The sequence below is a fragment of the Oncorhynchus gorbuscha genome, linkage group LG18 (genome assembly GCF_021184085.1).
Source record: "Oncorhynchus gorbuscha isolate QuinsamMale2020 ecotype Even-year linkage group LG18, OgorEven_v1.0, whole genome shotgun sequence".
Classification (NCBI taxonomy): domain Eukaryota; kingdom Metazoa; phylum Chordata; class Actinopteri; order Salmoniformes; family Salmonidae; genus Oncorhynchus; species Oncorhynchus gorbuscha.
In genome coordinates, this window is record NC_060190.1 from 42,396,390 (window position 1) to 42,412,908 (window position 16,519).

General features: G+C 41.8%; 2 protein-coding genes across 8 annotated transcripts in view; one reads left to right on the top strand and one right to left on the bottom strand.

The window, feature by feature from the left end:
* Window positions 1–8,820, top strand: part of LOC124002618 (natural resistance-associated macrophage protein 2-like) — a 45,602-nt gene extending 36,782 nt beyond the window's left edge. For 4 of the 5 annotated variants that reach the window (XM_046310169.1, XM_046310168.1, XM_046310170.1 and 1 more), the window contains exons 10-17: window positions 609–767; window positions 1,213–1,299; window positions 1,461–1,580; window positions 1,779–1,928; window positions 2,261–2,334; window positions 4,249–4,402; window positions 4,602–4,664; window positions 6,307–8,820. In XM_046310169.1, coding sequence (XP_046166125.1) covers window positions 609–767; window positions 1,213–1,299; window positions 1,461–1,580; window positions 1,779–1,928; window positions 2,261–2,334; window positions 4,249–4,402; window positions 4,602–4,664; window positions 6,307–6,426 — 927 coding nt within the window. In that variant the 3' untranslated portion in view covers window positions 6,427–8,820. Of the gene's footprint in view, window positions 1–608; window positions 768–1,212; window positions 1,300–1,460; window positions 1,581–1,778; window positions 1,929–2,260; window positions 2,387–4,248; window positions 4,403–4,601; window positions 4,665–6,306 lie in introns of those variants that run through there. The other variant, XM_046310172.1, reaches the window with a different exon arrangement.
* A 3,756-nt stretch (window positions 8,821–12,576) lies between these two features.
* On the bottom strand, window positions 12,577–15,850 carry LOC124003410 (HIG1 domain family member 1A, mitochondrial-like). 3 transcript variants are annotated; one of them, XM_046311649.1, is made up of 4 exons: window positions 15,714–15,850; window positions 13,546–13,654; window positions 13,230–13,364; window positions 12,577–13,055 (listed from the first exon to the last, which is right to left on the bottom strand). In XM_046311649.1, the coding sequence occupies exons 1-4, from the start codon at window positions 15,789–15,791 to the stop codon at window positions 12,991–12,993; spliced, it is 387 nt and encodes a 128-aa protein (XP_046167605.1). In that variant the 5' UTR covers window positions 15,792–15,850; the 3' UTR covers window positions 12,577–12,990. The 3 variants fall into 3 exon arrangements, with proteins under 3 accessions (XP_046167605.1, XP_046167607.1, XP_046167606.1); XM_046311651.1 differs by having other exon boundaries at window positions 13,546–13,641; window positions 15,714–15,848; XM_046311650.1 differs by having other exon boundaries at window positions 13,546–13,638; window positions 15,714–15,847.
* Window positions 15,851–16,519: the final 669 nt, after the last annotated feature.

The window sequence follows — 16,519 nt, forward strand, 5'->3', positions numbered from 1 at the left end:
CACCCGACGGCAACTGGGGTACCCCCGTTTGGGAATACCTGTTCTGGGCATACCTCGCAAACTCTTTTTTTTTCCAGCAGTTGGGCTGTTGTTGCATCACATGTGCCATCACAACAGCTGTTTGTCTCTTGATTGTCATTTGGAAAATTCCTTCTTGGATCAGATGATGTGAAAATATCACAACTAATCAGCTGGACACCAAATGCATAATTATTGAAGAACCACGTTAATGACTGCATCGATTTAGGTTTTAAGTATCAAGGTAAGGTGAATCTTTTGGTTGGAAGCATTTGATTTTGCAATCGCATACATTATTTTGAATTTGTGTGCCCATGAAAACTGGGAATTGATACCAGCAACCCTCCAGTTTGCCAGCTCACTTCCTGCCTCCGGTTGCTGGCTCTCCTCTGTAACCTCTAGGCTACATGCTGCCCCAGAGCCATCATAGACCTTCACTATGACATATATAATATTAGTGAATACATTTTGAGAATTATTGGAACAGAATCATTGCAACAGTTTTTTGGGGGCAAACAACCTGAAAGTCCAATGTCACAGCAATTGTGATTTTATATTTTAATTAATATGAATGATATTTTATCGTCTAGTCTCGGTCAATAGATCGTGGGAACAAGAAGGAGGTGAAGGAGGCCAACAAATACTACTTCATCGAGTCTACTATCGCTCTCTTCATCTCCTTCCTCATCAACGTCTTCGTTGTAGCTGTGTTTGCCGAGGCCTTCTACGAGAAAACCAACATTGAAGTGGTGGGTATAATGACTAACCAGACCCAGCATGTCATCTTATGCCTCAGAATGTAACACTCCTTTACAGATGTTTTATTTAAGCAATAAGGCCCGAGGAGGAGTGGTATATGGCCAATATACCACGGTTAAGGACTGTTCTTATGCACGACGCAACACTGAGTGGCTGGACACAGTCCTTAGTCGTGGTATATTGGCCATATATTACAAACCTCCTATGTGCCTTATTACTATTATAAACTGGTTGCCAACCTAATTAGAAGAGTAAAAATAACTTTTGTCATACTTGTGGTATACGGTCTGATATACCAAGGCTATAAGCCAATCAGCATTCAAGGCTCAAACCACCCAGTTTATAAATAGTAATATAGCATGGCCAGTATGGCACCTCTAAATCAGTGACGTCCTTTGTTTGTGATGTGCTGCTGCTCTTCTCTGTGTGTCACAGAATGCAATGTGCAATGCATCAGACAGTCCACACACAGACCTCTTCCCCCTGGACAACAGCAGGCTACAGGTGGACATCTACAAGGGGGTATGTCTTTAATGGATTAACAACAGTCTACATGGCCTCCTGTGATAGGAAATGACAGGATCTGTCAATAAATTACATTTATTTAGGTCTTGATAAGATGCATAACCATAAAGGGGACTGTCTTTCTGTATGTATCTGTCTGTCTCTCTCTGACTGTACAGGGGGTGGTGCTGGGTTGTTTCTTTGGCCCTGTAGCCCTCTACATCTGGGCCATCGGGATCCTTGCTGCCGGACAGAGCTCCACCATGACTGGCACTTACTCTGGCCAGTTTGTCATGGAGGTGAGAACGTGCTGATATACTCATTGACTGTGTTTCTGTGTGTTTGAGAGTTTGCAAATTGTATTGTTAACCGTGTGTGTGTGTGTGTGTGTGTGTGTGTGTGTGTGTGTGTGTGTGTGTGTGTGTGTGTTGGAGATAATGGGTTTTGTGTGGGTGTGTTGACTGTTAGTTTTCTCTCTCTCTTTGCCCCTGCCTCAGGGTTTCTTGAATCTGCGTTGGTCCCGTTTTGCACGGGTTCTTCTCACCCGCTCCATCGCCATCTTCCCCACCCTGCTGGTGGCCATCTTCCAGGACGTGCAACACCTGACGGGCATGAACGACTTCCTCAACGTGCTGCAGAGCATGCAGGTCGGAGCGAGTGGGAGGCCTGGGGACATGGAGGACAAAGAAAGAGAGGAGACAGGGAGGCTTGACAGAGAGGAGACATGAGGGCTGGGGACATGCAGGTCAGAGAGAGGAGACAAGGGGGCAGGTCAGAGAGAGTAGAGGCTGGGTCTGGGGACATGCAGGTTAGAGAGGCAACACCATGGAGACTGGGTACTGCTGTCCTCCCAGTGCAGCTAATCAGGGCTGGCTGGGAGTCTTTTAGGGTGTTATGCTGATGCTTGTATTCAAAAGTATAGAAGGGGAGTGAATGCAGTCAGTTTTAACTGTTCTTTCTGCCTTTCCTTGTTCTATAGCTGCCGTTTGCTCTGATCCCCATCCTGACCTTCACCAGTCTGACATCCATCATGAATGACTTCGCTAATGGACTGTGAGTCATCATAACCCTCTACCCCAGAGATGGATGGCAGGTCTCCTGCCAGGTAGGGGTTAGAGCGTTGGGCCAGTAACCGCTTGTTTGAATCCCCGATATGCCCTTGGGCAAGGCACCGAACCTTAATTGCTCCAGGGTTGCCTTTGATAATGGCTGACCCTGACTCTGAGGGGAGTTGCGATATGCAAAAAAAAAAGAAAAACACATTTCCGATTCACAGATGCGTATAATTCATACGTACATAAAATAGGAAAAATATAAGCACCCACCAAATTATTATTATACGACTTCGATTGGTTCTGTGTTTTCACCGATAGACCAATTAATTCATAGACGTGATGACAGGGATGCGTCTCAAATATAACCTACTTTTCTACTTGTGCTGAGCGATTAGTGCTTTTTGAGGTTGGTTCCGTTATTAAAAAATAATCCGTATTATTTTAAACATTAAATGCATTTTAAAATAATGACATTAAAATTATTTTAGAACTTCCCTCAGCCATCACCTGCCTTTTTCCTGCCACTGACAGTGGGTTGAATTCTGTAACAACACAGAATAAAACAATAAGAGCCCCATGATGGTAGTGAATGCCTATTACTGCTTCTCAACCAAAATGTATTCACATTACTTACTTTAATACAATATTTCAGTTGTGTATATTACTTAGTTTTTATTTGATGACTTTATAATTTAATTCCTTTAAATCATCATCTAATTTTACATTTACATTTTGAGTCTTTTAACAGACACTCCTATCCAGAGCGACTTACAGTTAGTGAGTGGATTCATCTTAAGATAGCTAGGTGGGACAACCACATATTACAGGCATAGTAGTTGAGGTGAGGAGGAGATTATTTAAGATATTATTTGAAGAGTTATGGTTTCAGGTGCTTTTGGAAGATGAGCAGGGACTCTGCTGTCCTAGTTTCAGGGGAAAGCTGGTTCCAACATTGGGGTGCCAGGACAGAGAAGAGATTGGGCAGAGTGGGGGTTGCCCTCCCATTATCGGTGGGAGGGCCAAGAGACCAGAGATGGTAGAACGGAGTGCTCGGGTTGAGATGAAGGGTTTGAGCATAGCCTGACGGTATGAAGGGGCAGTTCCTCTTTTTGTTTTGTAGGCAAACACCATGGACTTGTAGTGGAACATTTGAGTTATTTTAGCAGATGCTCTTATCAAGAGTTACTTACAGTAGTGAAAGCTATGTTTTTTTGTACTGGTCCCCGTGGGAATCGATCCCACAACCCTTGTGTTGCACTCGCCATGCTACCAACCATCATCTCTGCTCAAGCAGTAGCAGCCAGCCAGACAACCATCTGTTATTTCTGTGCTTCTCATTGAACAAGTCATCCTATTTAGGTAGGATAGTAGTAGCTAAACTATCAATCAGGTAGAGCTACCTCACGAACTGTCTGTCCCTCTCTTCGTTGTGTTGTCATTCCTCTTTCATGCGGTCTCTGTGTGTATCCAACTCTTTCTGTGGCCGGAAAGAACAGGCGCAATGGATTATGGTCATTCATTATAGTTAATTTCCAAGTTTCTGTGTTGAGCTAGGTTGAATATTTGCCTAATGAAAACTACAACTTCCAATCAGCCCAGCATCCAACATAGTTCTTGACTTAATTTATCTTGTGAATTACTTGATTTCTCTAGAGAAACTAATTGAACCGACCTCTGTCAATTAGCTGTTTAATAACCGAACCCCCCCCTGAAATTTTGGTTCATCGCTCAGCACTATTCCCTACATAATATACTACTTTTGAACAGGGCCTGTAGGAAATAAGGGTGCCATTTTGGATGCAGTTAGATTTTCTGTATTTGCACTGATAGAGAAATGATTTCATACATGTGATGACGGTGACAATTTATCATTGTGCCAACTTACCATCTCAGCTGTGCCTGTGCTCCTCAGGGTGTGGAAGATAGGCGGAGGGGTGGTCATCCTGGTGGTCTGTGCCATCAACATGCACTTTGTGGTGGTCTATGTGACCAGCCTAAGCAGTGTGGCTCTCTATGTGCTGGCGGGCTTTCTTTGTATAGCATACCTATGCTTTGTGGGCTACCTGGTGAGTTACTATAGCAGTCATTATAACACCACGGACCGGGCTAGATTAGCACATAACACTGTATATTAACACCAGAATGAGGTGATTACTTTTCAATGCTGAATACTGAATACAGGGTTTGGAAAGATTCATTGTAAACTATTATAGGGAGTACAATGACCCTCTTCTGACCTCCTACCCTCTTTGTGTGTGTCCACAGGTGTGGCATTGTCTGATAGCCCTGGGGGTCTCCTGTCTGGACGTGTCCTGTCTGGCCAGCAGGGTAAGCAACAACAGACCTTCTGTGTTCATAGAGGAACAGCCAGAGTATGACACCTAAAACTGAACAAGACAGTGTTTAAAAGATACACCAACACAAATGTCAGCTGTGCACAACCTGCTGGTTGTCAAAGAACAGTGGCAATTCACAGGGTGTCAAGAGGTTCGTAGTCTTAAATTAATTTATCTGTTTTCAAAGGTCTTAAAACATGTGAAGGAAGTGACTAGTGTTTCCATTATATTGTGCAGCTACTTAATTGTTGCCACCACGGCAAAAACAACTTTTGAACGTCATAATACTCAAGGCGCACTTTCAAGATGTTAGAGAGCTATCCACGTGTGCGCCTCTGCATGTGCCAGTGCGCGTCGGTCCGTTGCCAGAGGAGAGAACAAGGTAGCCTTTACAATTTGATAGACACCAAGACTAGAGTTGGGACGCTAAACCGAAAATTGCTGACACTCATTTCCCTCTTAACAAAGAAATGTTGCTTACATCGATGATCATGGGCATTAATATGGAGTTGGTCCCCCCATTGCTGCTATAACAGTCTCCACTTTTATGGGAAGGCTTCCCACTAGATGTTGGAACATTGCTGCGGGACTTTCTTCCATTCAGCCACGAACATTAGTGAACATTAGTTGGGCGATTAGGCCTGGCTCACAGTCTGCGTTTCAATTGATGGGGTTGAGGTCAGGGCTCTGTGCAGGCCAGTAAAGTTCTTCCACACCGATCTCGACAAAGCATTTCTGTATGGACCTAACTTTGTGCACGGGGGCATTGTCATGCTGAAACAGGACAGGGCCTTCCCCAAACCGTTGCCACAAAGTTGGGGGCACAGAATTGTCTAGAATGCCATTGTATGCTATAGCGTTAAGATTTTCCTTCACTGGCACTAAGGGGCTTGGCCTGAACCATGAAAAACAGCCCCAGACCATTATTCCTCCTCCACCAAACTTTACAATTGGCACTATGCATTGGGGCAGGTAGCATTCTCCCAGCATCCGCCAAACCCAGATTTGTCCATCGAACTAACAGATGGTGAAGTGTGATTCATCACTCCAGAGAACGCGTTTCCACTGCACCAGAGTCCAATGGTGCTGAGCTTTCACCACTCCAGCCCACACTTGGCATTGCGCATGGTGATTTTAGGCTTGTGTGCGGATGCTTGGCCATGGAAACCCATTTCATCAAGCTCCCGACTAACAGTTATTGTGCTGACATTGCTTCCAGAGGAGGTTTGGAACTCAATAAAGTGTTGCAACTGAGAACATACTATTTTTACGCGCTATACGCTTGTGTGGCCTACCAATTTGCGGCTAAGCCGTTGTTGCTCCTAGACTTTTCTACTTCATAATAACAGCACTTACAGTTGACCGGGGCAGCTCTAGCAGGGCTCGTCTGTAGCAACCATTTCATAATAATAATTGAACACTCACAATCACTTGATGAAAAGGGCTTTGCTGCTTACAGTACATAGTCAATGCACAGTCAACATACAACTGCTTAAGCATTTCCCAGGAATGGTTAATGATTTGATGAATGAGATCCAACCAATCGAGTGCTTATTGACATTCAGTAATAAGAGAATCAAACTCGCATTGCATGAGATTAACCATCTCTCACGCTCTTCTTCACTTCTCAACAGATGCTGACTGGCCACAATGACATTTACCTGCTGAAGGACATGGACAGCGACACGATGGTGGAGAGATTAGAAGAACACGTTGGAGGAGTGGTTATTGACAGTGATACAGTCCGTAGCTAGAAAGAATTCACAGGGGTGACCTAACATGGAGGATGCAGTGCGCCTCCTGTGCCTTAGTACCAGCCAGACCTTCGTAAGTGCCCATCCTCATCATCTGACCCTTACAAGAAGCCTTGAACCCCTCACTTGACATTCCACTAGGCAGGTAGCCTAACTATGATTGGCATTATATGAAGGTTAGGCCTATGATCCAGTTTACCCCAATGAGTTGATGGTTTTTATCATGTCGAGCATGCTTGATCAACGTGGCACTTTAAAAATTCGGCAAATGAGCCGGCTTTTTCAAGGGACAGCATTTTTATGACTTTGAAAAGCTGTGATCATTTTATATGGGAAATACACTGTGTGTAGTGAGTTTGTTACAAAAAAGGCAATTGCCACCAATTTATATGCATGTACGTTGTAGAATATTTTTTTTTTTATGAACACAGAGAACTTCATTTTCGTAAGACTTTATCAGAGCAAGCACTTAAAGGGCCAATTCACAGTTACAACCATTTTTGAGCGTATAAATTAATGATATACACTGAGTACACAAAATATTAGGAAGACCTCCCCACAATCCCCTTTGCCCTCAGAACAGACTCAATTTGTCGGGGCATGGACAGGAATGCTGGTACATGGTGACTCCAATGCTTCCCACAGTTGGTTAGATGTCCTTTGGTTTGTGGACCATTTTTGATACATACGGGAAACCGTTGAGCGTTAAAAAAAACAGTAACGCTGCAGTTCTTGACAGAAACTGGTGCGCCTGGCACCTACTACCATATCCTGTTAAAAGGCACTTGAATCTTTTGTCTTGCACATTCACCATCTGAATGGCACAGATACAAAATCCATGTCTCAATTATCTCAAGGCTAAAAGTCCTACACTGATTGAAGTGGATTTAACAAGTGACATCAATAAGATATCATAGCTTTCACCTGGATTTACCTGCTCAGTCTTTCATGGAAAGAGCAGGTGTTCTTAATGTTTTGTATTCTCTTTGTATATCAATTGTTTCTTGAAGAATATTACTTAGAAATGCCGCATGACCATAGTTCAGTCGTACCCCATCAGAACACAGTACATCAAATCTTGGAGGGTCAGTCCTTGCATCCATAGCGCGGTCTATGAATTTAAGTGGTTACATTTCTCTAGGCCCATCCCTCAGCTTTTTATCAAAACAGCTTTGTCTGCTTTGTTATTGTTTCAAGTGCGGATTGGCCCTTTAAGAACAATTTCCTAACCCAGTTGCTCTGGCACTTGCAATTATAACTCCCCAGGGCTCCTGAGTGGCGCAGCGGTCTAAGGCACTGCATCTCAGTGCAAGGGGTGTCACTACAGTCCCTGGTACGAATCCAGGCTGCATCACATCAGGCCGTGATTGGGAGTCCCATAGGGCGGCGCACAATTGGCCCAGCGTCGTCCATAATTGTAAATAAGAATTTGTTCTTAACTGACTTGCCTAGTTAAATAAAGGTTACTTTTTTTTAAAGTAAAAAATAACTGGAATATCTTGGCCACGTTTTTATTTATTAATTTAAAAAAAGAAGGTATGCGCCCACTGCCCGGCTTAAACTGGGGCAGGGGTGTTCAAAATAATTCTACATTTTATTTATAAAACAAAATTTATCACACTCGAGGTGCTAATAGATAAATATTTTAGATTTTGTGTGGAGTCATTTAAAATTTTCTACAAATGTCCTGCTTGCTATTTTGGTCATTCCCTCCAAAGCACCCCAGTAAAACTAAAGCTTTGGCTTTACAGTGAAAGGCATAAAAGCAGCCCACATGCCCAAATTATCCCATTTCCTTAAAATAATTTCTCAGGGAAAATGTTAATGTGATACTAACAATTGTACTGACCTCTTTCTGTGAATTCAGTGTTTTTGTTAGTACAAAACTCTACCCATTGAAATTCTGTTGAAGTTTAAATTCATACCCAAAGCCCAATATAATGAAAGATGCAGGCCTTTTCTGCTTCTTGACGCGGTCTATGAAGTTAGAGGTGTCACTGCTAAATACAGCTGATGACCATTGTAGAATTTACATATATTTATAGACTGACATTTTGAGAGTAGATCTATCATAAATAGAAGGTCTCTGCGTGTGCATGATCACACCACTTTAGTGAAGTTATTACCCTGGATTGTTTTAATTATGAAATCTTCATACAGAAGTCATTCACTTGTATGGTTTACATGTTTAGATATGACATTTATTTTTAATGTGGAATGTTATGTACTGTAAAGCCAGCATTTGTATTTGGTCAATTTAATAATCGCATAGATATCTTGACTTTACTTTTTATATATATCTTTTTCAAAGGAAACTAAAGTATCAACAGTTTGTGGCTGTTAAGTTTTGCTGGTACCATACATTTTTGATGAATAAAATGACATCATGCCAAATAAAATAACTTTGTTTTTTTGTCACTTTCCACTAATTTCCCTATGTACAAACTCATTAACGGTATTATATATATTTTTTTAACAGTCCGGACACTGAAAATATCATCTTTGAGACCCGTTGAGCTTCATGAGGTTTTTGTCAATACTTCTCTTTAGGGAAGTGAACGTTCTTTATAGTAAGGGTTACATGGAGAAAATCGGGCCGCTCTGAAATGAAATTTGATGGCTCTCCCTTCAGCAAAATATATTTTATCTAAACCCTCCCCCAACGCTTGGGGGGAAAAAACAAGTAACCATCCCCTTTACCCAAAATAATAATTAAATCAAAGTGGATAGCAGAGAACATTCCTACCATTTTCCCTCACTTCCTGTACAGATTAGAGCCTTAGATAAGCAGTTTTAGAAACTGTTCTTCATCCTGTAAGCATTACATGAGGAGTTGATAGCACAGAGGGCTGCAGGCCAGAAAGTTGGCCAGAAAGTTGTGGGTTCGCAGACCACCGTGGACAAGAGTAGGTGTGGAATGAATGTCTTTATAGTAAAAGCATTGCATGGACCTATCATTGTATTTGCAGGTCTGAGAAAAACTGGCCTTTTTCTAAAAATGTCATGCAATTCTACATATTAGCAGAATTTTTTAATACCACACAAATGACCAAAATTACAGGCCTCTCTCTGTCCATTCTTATCTTATTTCTACAATGCTAAATCAGTGTGTCTTGTTGGCAAACAATTAAATCTGCGACAATCAATAGTAATCTGAGCATAGTATTTTCAAAAGTTAGGTCTACTTTTCCACCCCAGACAGAGTAGGCCTACCAATGCAGAAATATGTAAGCTTTGACTACTGGCTACTCTTCTTCTGTGACTTAACTCAATGAGAGTTGGTCATAAGTGTTTACCTAAAAGCTGTCTGGGTTTTTATTTTATTTCACCTTTATTTAACCAGGTAGGCCAGCTGAGAACAAGTTTAAATTACAACTGCGACCTGGCCAAGATAAAGCAAAGCAGTGCGACAAAAACAACACAGAGTTACAAATGGGCTAAACAATCGTACAGTCAATAACACAATAGAACATCTGTATACCTTGTGTGCAAATGAAGTAAGGAGGTAAGGCAATAAATAGGCCATCGTGGCGAAGTAATTACAATTTAGAAATTAACACTGGAGTGATAGATGTGCAGATCAGGATGTGCAAGTTTAAATACTGGTGTGCAAAAGAGCAGAAAAAAAAACAAATATGGGGATGAGGTAGGTAGTTGGTTGGACGGGATATGTACAGCTGCAGCGATCGGTAAGCTGCTCTGACAGCCAATGCTTGATGTTAGTGAGGGAGATGTGTCTCCAACTTCAGTCATTTTTGCAATTCGTTCCAGTCATGGCAGCAGAGAACTGGATGGAAAGGCGGCCAAAGGAGGTGTTGGCTTTGGGGATGACCAGTGAAATATACCTGCTGGAGCGTGTGCTACGGGTGGGTGTTACTATGATGACCAGTGAGCTGAGATAAGGCGGAGCTTTACCTAGCAAAGACTTATAGATGACCTGGTTCCAGTGTGTTTGGCGACGAATATGTAGCGAGGACCAGCCATCGAGAGCATACAGGTCGCAATGGTGGGTAGTATATGGGGCTTTGGTGACAAAACTGATGGCACTGTGATAAGACTGCATCCAATTTGCTGAGTAGAGTGTGTGGAGGCTATTTTGTAAATGACATCGCCGAAGTCAAATATCGGCAGGATAGTCAGTTTTACGAGGGTATGTTTGGCAGCATGAGTGAAGGAGGCTCTGTTGTGAAATAGGAAGCCGATTCTAGATTTAACTTTGGATTGGAGATGCTTAACGTGAGTCTGGAAGGAGAGTTTACAGTCTATTCAGACATCTAGGTATTTATAGTTGTCCACATATTCTAAGTCAGAACCGTCTAGAGTAGTGATGCTAGGCGGGTTGGTGCGGGCAGCGATCGGTTGAAGAGCATGCATTTAGTTTTACTAGCGATTTAAGAGCAGCTGGACGCCACGGAAGGAGTGTTGTATGGCAATGAAGCTCGTTTGGAGGTTTGTTAACACAGTGTCCAAAGAAGGGTCAGATGTATACAGAATGGTGTCATCTGCGTAGAGGTGGATCAAAGAATCACCCGCAGCAAGAGCGACATCATTGATATATACAGAGATAAGAGTCGGCCCGAGAATTAAACCCTGTGGTACCCCCGTAGAGAGGTCCGGACAACAGACCCTCCGATTTAAACATCTATTGTACAGAAAGCGAATAGCTTAATCAATTGATAGTAACAGAATTAGATTACTTCCCAAGCAAAGTCTATTTTTCTTCTCGGCTATAGAAGGTTGTAGCTCAGCCTCAATGTCAAAGACACGAGGCAATGATATTCCCATATGCATTGGAGTCGTGTCTTTCCCGGGTGTTTTACAGCATAAAGCATCACGGACCAAAGCGCTGTTATAGATCATGCTTTTTGCCATTTTCTTAAATAAAAGGTAGGCATATCCTCTCATTACCCCTCAATTCGAGTCTTGGATTTACCTTAGCTTACCTCCGTGACAGTGAAGGGCTGTTATTTAAAGAGTGCATGGTGGGTTTTTTAAACAAATATTTAAGTCAGATAAGAACAAATTCTTATTTACAATAACGGCCTAACCCGGACGACGCTGGGCCAATTGTGCACTGCCCTATGGGACAGCCTGGAATCGAACCAGGGTCTGTAGTGACGCCTCTAGCACTGAGATGCAGTGCCTTAGACCAACAAATCTATGGATAGCCTATTTGTCTGTCAAACAGGTATGCCTACCTCTTTCGTAAATAGGCTCCAACACAAAGCTCTCTTATTGTTAAGTCTCATTAACATTAAGACTATGAATGAATTACACCTACTCGAATTTGCCTACCTACAGCACCATGAGCGGTCTGTCCATTTCCGATTGATTGTACTGCAGCTGTTGCTTCAAGTTTCAGCACCAATGTAAGTTACTCGAATCTGGCTTATTGTGAGGACAGTAACTCTGATAAATACATAATGGGCAAGAAACAGTTTTTACTGAGATCAATTATAGTTGTAGCACGCTATCAAAGTTGACCTTTGTTCCTCATCTTTGCGCTCTCCTCAAACTGAACAGAACATAGGCTAGTATGTGTGTATTTTTTTTGGACTAGGCCTAATCATAAATTATTTTCAGAAGAAGCCTTTGACTCTCCTCCTAAATTGCCACTGTAGACCTACACAGCACACAAAAAACATTTTTATCAGCAAGAGCAGGCCAGGTCTCAGGTTGGAATATCTATTGCAGCCTAATTGTATTTACACCATCACAGCAGCTTTCTTAGAAATGTAACTTTGCTCTTTGCTTCTCCGAGTATGCACTTCGTAGCCTATAGGCTATAGATCATATGATTGTCACCACACTAAATGGCCTATAAGCACACTTGACATTGCGCATCCAGGCACACATTGATATAGCCTAATAAGCATCAAATTCAAGAACACTGAAAAATATTGAAATTTCATCAATTACAAATTACATGACCCTCCCCTGGACTAGAGTTAATAAAAAAAAATACTAAACCCTCCCCTTGACTGAAATTGAAAAAGCATGACCCTCCCCCATTTTCTTCCAGGTAACCATTCTGTACATTTCAATCCATCCCCTAGAAGAGTTAGTAGTGTGCGGATAGGTGGTTGAAAATAACCTTTTACCTACTTCTGTACCTGTTAATTAAATAAAAACTTAACCCATATTTCAAAGTAGCGTTTAGAAAATAAGCAATATTATTTATTATATAACAACACTACATGGTGAGGCTGACAATGGTCAATGAGTGGATCGGCTATAGGAGTTTAAGGGCGTGCTGGTCTCCTTCAAGGTGGCATTTTACTGGTGGTTTACAGCAGGTGTCTAGCAATGAGGTAATGATTGAAACGGAATGAATGTGCCACTCGACTTCCTCTGAAATGTACTAACCTTCTTCAAAGTGACTGCCAGATAAAAATGCTGCTTATCTTAAATGACACCCTCACCAAAATAAATGACTTGCCATGAATGGAATGTTATTTTGACAGATATAATCCATTCTATGATTTCTATTTCTAAGGGTAGAATGCAGAAATGGCAGGCATGGAGCGTTTTCTGGTGATGTCACTTGCTGATTGGCTAGTAGGCTCACTTGCTGTCTTTACCTGGGTCCGTGGGGGCAAGGTATTGTTTGTACATAGAGTAGATCACCCCTACAAATAGACAAACATTACAGTCATGTTAGTGTTCCATTTTATGGTAGTGGTACGTGTATAAGGGCACAACACAGTCTTGTGTGATACATGTTGCTCCTGTAAATTGATTAAGAGATATTAGCTGGTGGGCCTGTGTATCTGTTATACAGCACATATTGGATTAGGACTTACCTAATGTCATTGCGCCTACTATAAAGCCTTGAGCTCCAACACGCATGTGGATGAGGTGGACTGACATCTTTGTGTCTCCCCGCGACTTGAGCCTCCACAGACCAAAGGCGACCACTGCAGCGCATCCTGCCATGCCTGTAAAAAAACACATGGGAAATGCAATGATGGTCTGGTTGTATGATATCGAACCTTAGAACCAGGGTTGGAAAAGTGGATTACAATTTATTCCATGACTGACTGGGATTCAATCAAACATGCACTATGAAAAAGTTCCACTGCGGTGAAACCACCAACATAATTCATGCTCTTCACTTACCTATTGGGACAAACGGAGACTCCTTCGCTTTCCTCATAAATTTAGATTCATTCTCATCATATGTTGGCATATCTTGGTTGGAGGACATGGTGACTGCTGGGAGGAGAGGCTGACATAAGGAATACTGGCTTGAATAACACACAGTCCAACTTCTATCCCTCACTAATTACAGTAGGTACTATAGTCTTGTCATACACACTACTGTTGGTAAAATATAATGTACAGTGTCTTCGGAAAGTATTCAGACCCCTCCGTTTTGTTACGTTACAGCCTTATTCTAAAATTGACAAACATTTGGTTTTCCTTAATCTAGACAATACCCCACAATGACAAAGCAAAAACAGGTTTTGACAAATAATACAACTGAAATATCACATTTACATAGGTATTCAGACCCTTCACTCAGTACTTTGTTGAAGCACCTTTGGCAGTGATTACAGCCTTGATTCTTCTTGGGTATGATGCTACAAGCTTGGTACACCTGTATTTGGAGAGTTAATCCCATTCTTCTCTGCAGATCTTCTCCAGCTCTGTCAGGCTGGGTGGGGAGCATCGCTGCACATCTATTTTAAGGTCTATCCAGAGATGATCAGCTCTGGCTGGGCCACTCAAGAACATTCAGCAACTTGTCCTGAAGCCACTCCTGCATTGTCTTGGCTGTGTGCTTAGGGTTGTTGTCCTGTTGGAAGGTGAACCTTTGTGCCCGTCAGGTCCTGAGCGCTCTGGAGCAGGTTTTTATCAAGGATCTCTCTGTACTTTGCTCCGGTCATCTTTCCCTCGATCCTGACAAGTCTCCCAGTCCCTGCCGCTGAAAAACATCCCCACAGCTTGATGCGCTGCCACCACCATGCGTCACCGTAGGGATGGTGACAGGCTTCCTCCAAACGTGACACTTGGCATTCAGGCCAAAGAGTTCAATATTGGTTTCATCAGACCAGAGAATCTTGTTTCTCATGGTCTGAGAGTCTTTAGCTGCCTTTTGGCAAACTCCAAGCGGGCTGTCATTTGCCTTTTACTGAAGAGTGGCTTCCGTCTGGCCACTATGGTGGACTGCTGCAGAGATTGTTGTCCTTCTGGAAGGTTTATCAATAGAGGAACTCTAGAGAGAGCTCTGTCAGAGTGACCATCGGGCTTGACCAAGGCACTCCTCCCCCGATTACTCATCTCTAGGAAGAGTCTTGGTGGTTCCAAACTTCTTCTATTTAAGAATGATGAAGGCCACTGAGTTCTTGGGGACCTTCAATACTGCAGAAATGTTTTCGTACCCTTCCCCAGATCTGTGCCTCAACACAATCCTGTCTCGGAGCTCTACGACAATTCGTTCAACCTCGTGGCTTGGTTTTTGCTCTGACCTGCACTGTCAACTGTGGGCCCTTATATAGACAGGTGTGTGCCATTCTAAATCATGTCCAATCAATTTAAATTTACCACAGGTGGACTCCAAGTTGTAGAAATGTTTCACAGATGATCAATGGAAACAGGATGCACCTGAGCTCAACTTCGAGTCTCATAGCAAAGGGACTGAATACATGTAAAAAGGGAGGTTATTATTAATACATTTGCAAAATGTTCTAGCAACCTGTTTTCGCTTTGTTGTTATGTGTAGATTTGAGGATTTTTTTGTTATATTTTTTTTTGAATAAGGCTAACATAACAATGTGGAAAGTCAAGGGGTCTTGAATACTTTCCGAAGGCACTGCAAAGATACTCATTTAATTATAATACATATATATTCCAGATGCATTGCTTATAACAAATGTCCCTTTGCCACATAACGCTACTTAGCTACGTGACACAAAGCAGGAACATGCCTTGAACTTATACATTTGTTTACTATTCAACTTACTGCAGTACAGTAGACGAGGGATGGACCCAGAGTTTAGAGCTTCAGCCCGGTGGCTTGATGTGGCATTTTAAACTACGGCGTTTGACAATAATTTACAGTCACTGCTTTGTGTTAATGTATGTTTTTTATTGCAAGTTATTTGTCCTCGTGACCTTAGAATGTCACCTAACGTCACAAGCTAGCTAGTATCCCAGACAAGGACAGAATCCCAAAAGACAGTCCTAATCATCTATAAAGCTAGGATGGAGCAGCATTTACAGTGAGAGTACAAATTATTACACGGCCATTCGAGTGAGCTTTATACTATTGGTTAATTACTTACATTCGATCTGTCGAAAGATCCCGATAAAGAAGCAATGTTTTGGCTGCGTTTGTTCTCTGTTTCAACCTCTGAAGTCATGCAAAGATAGTGATGTCCATTTCCCGTGACCTCGTTTCCGTATCACGCAATATTTCTACCGCGATAGAAAAGCTACGGTAACGTTAGTGTACCGTAATACACCGTAATAACGTGCATATAAGGACAACATTATCGAATATTTGTATATTTTTTTCAACATACGATTTGATATGTAGGTAGGTTACAGTGATTTTTGGAAGATATTAATTTGTTTATTTAAAATGAATAAGAGGTGCTGATTGATCAGTCAGCAAGTTATGCCTGGGTCAGCAAGGTGTAGTAGCCGTATGCCTATCGCACTCAATTGTTTTTTATTATTTGTATTGAACTTTTATGTAACTAAGCAAGTCAGTTATGAACAAATTCTTATTTACAATGACGGGCAAAAGGCCTCGTGCTGGACGGGTGCTGGGATAATATATATATATATATATATATATATATATATATATATATATATATATATATATATATATATATATATACAGTGCCTTGCGAAAGTATTCGGCCCCCTTGAACTTTGCGACCTTTTGCCACATTTCAGGCTTCAAACATAAAGATATAAAACTGTATTTTTTTGTGAAGTATCAACAACAAGTGGGACACAATCATGAAAAACTTTTTTAACAAATCAAAAACTGAAAAATTGGGCGTGCAAAATTATTCAGCCCCTTTACTTTTAGTGCAGCAAACTCTCTCCAGAAGTTCAGTGAGGATCTCTGAATGAT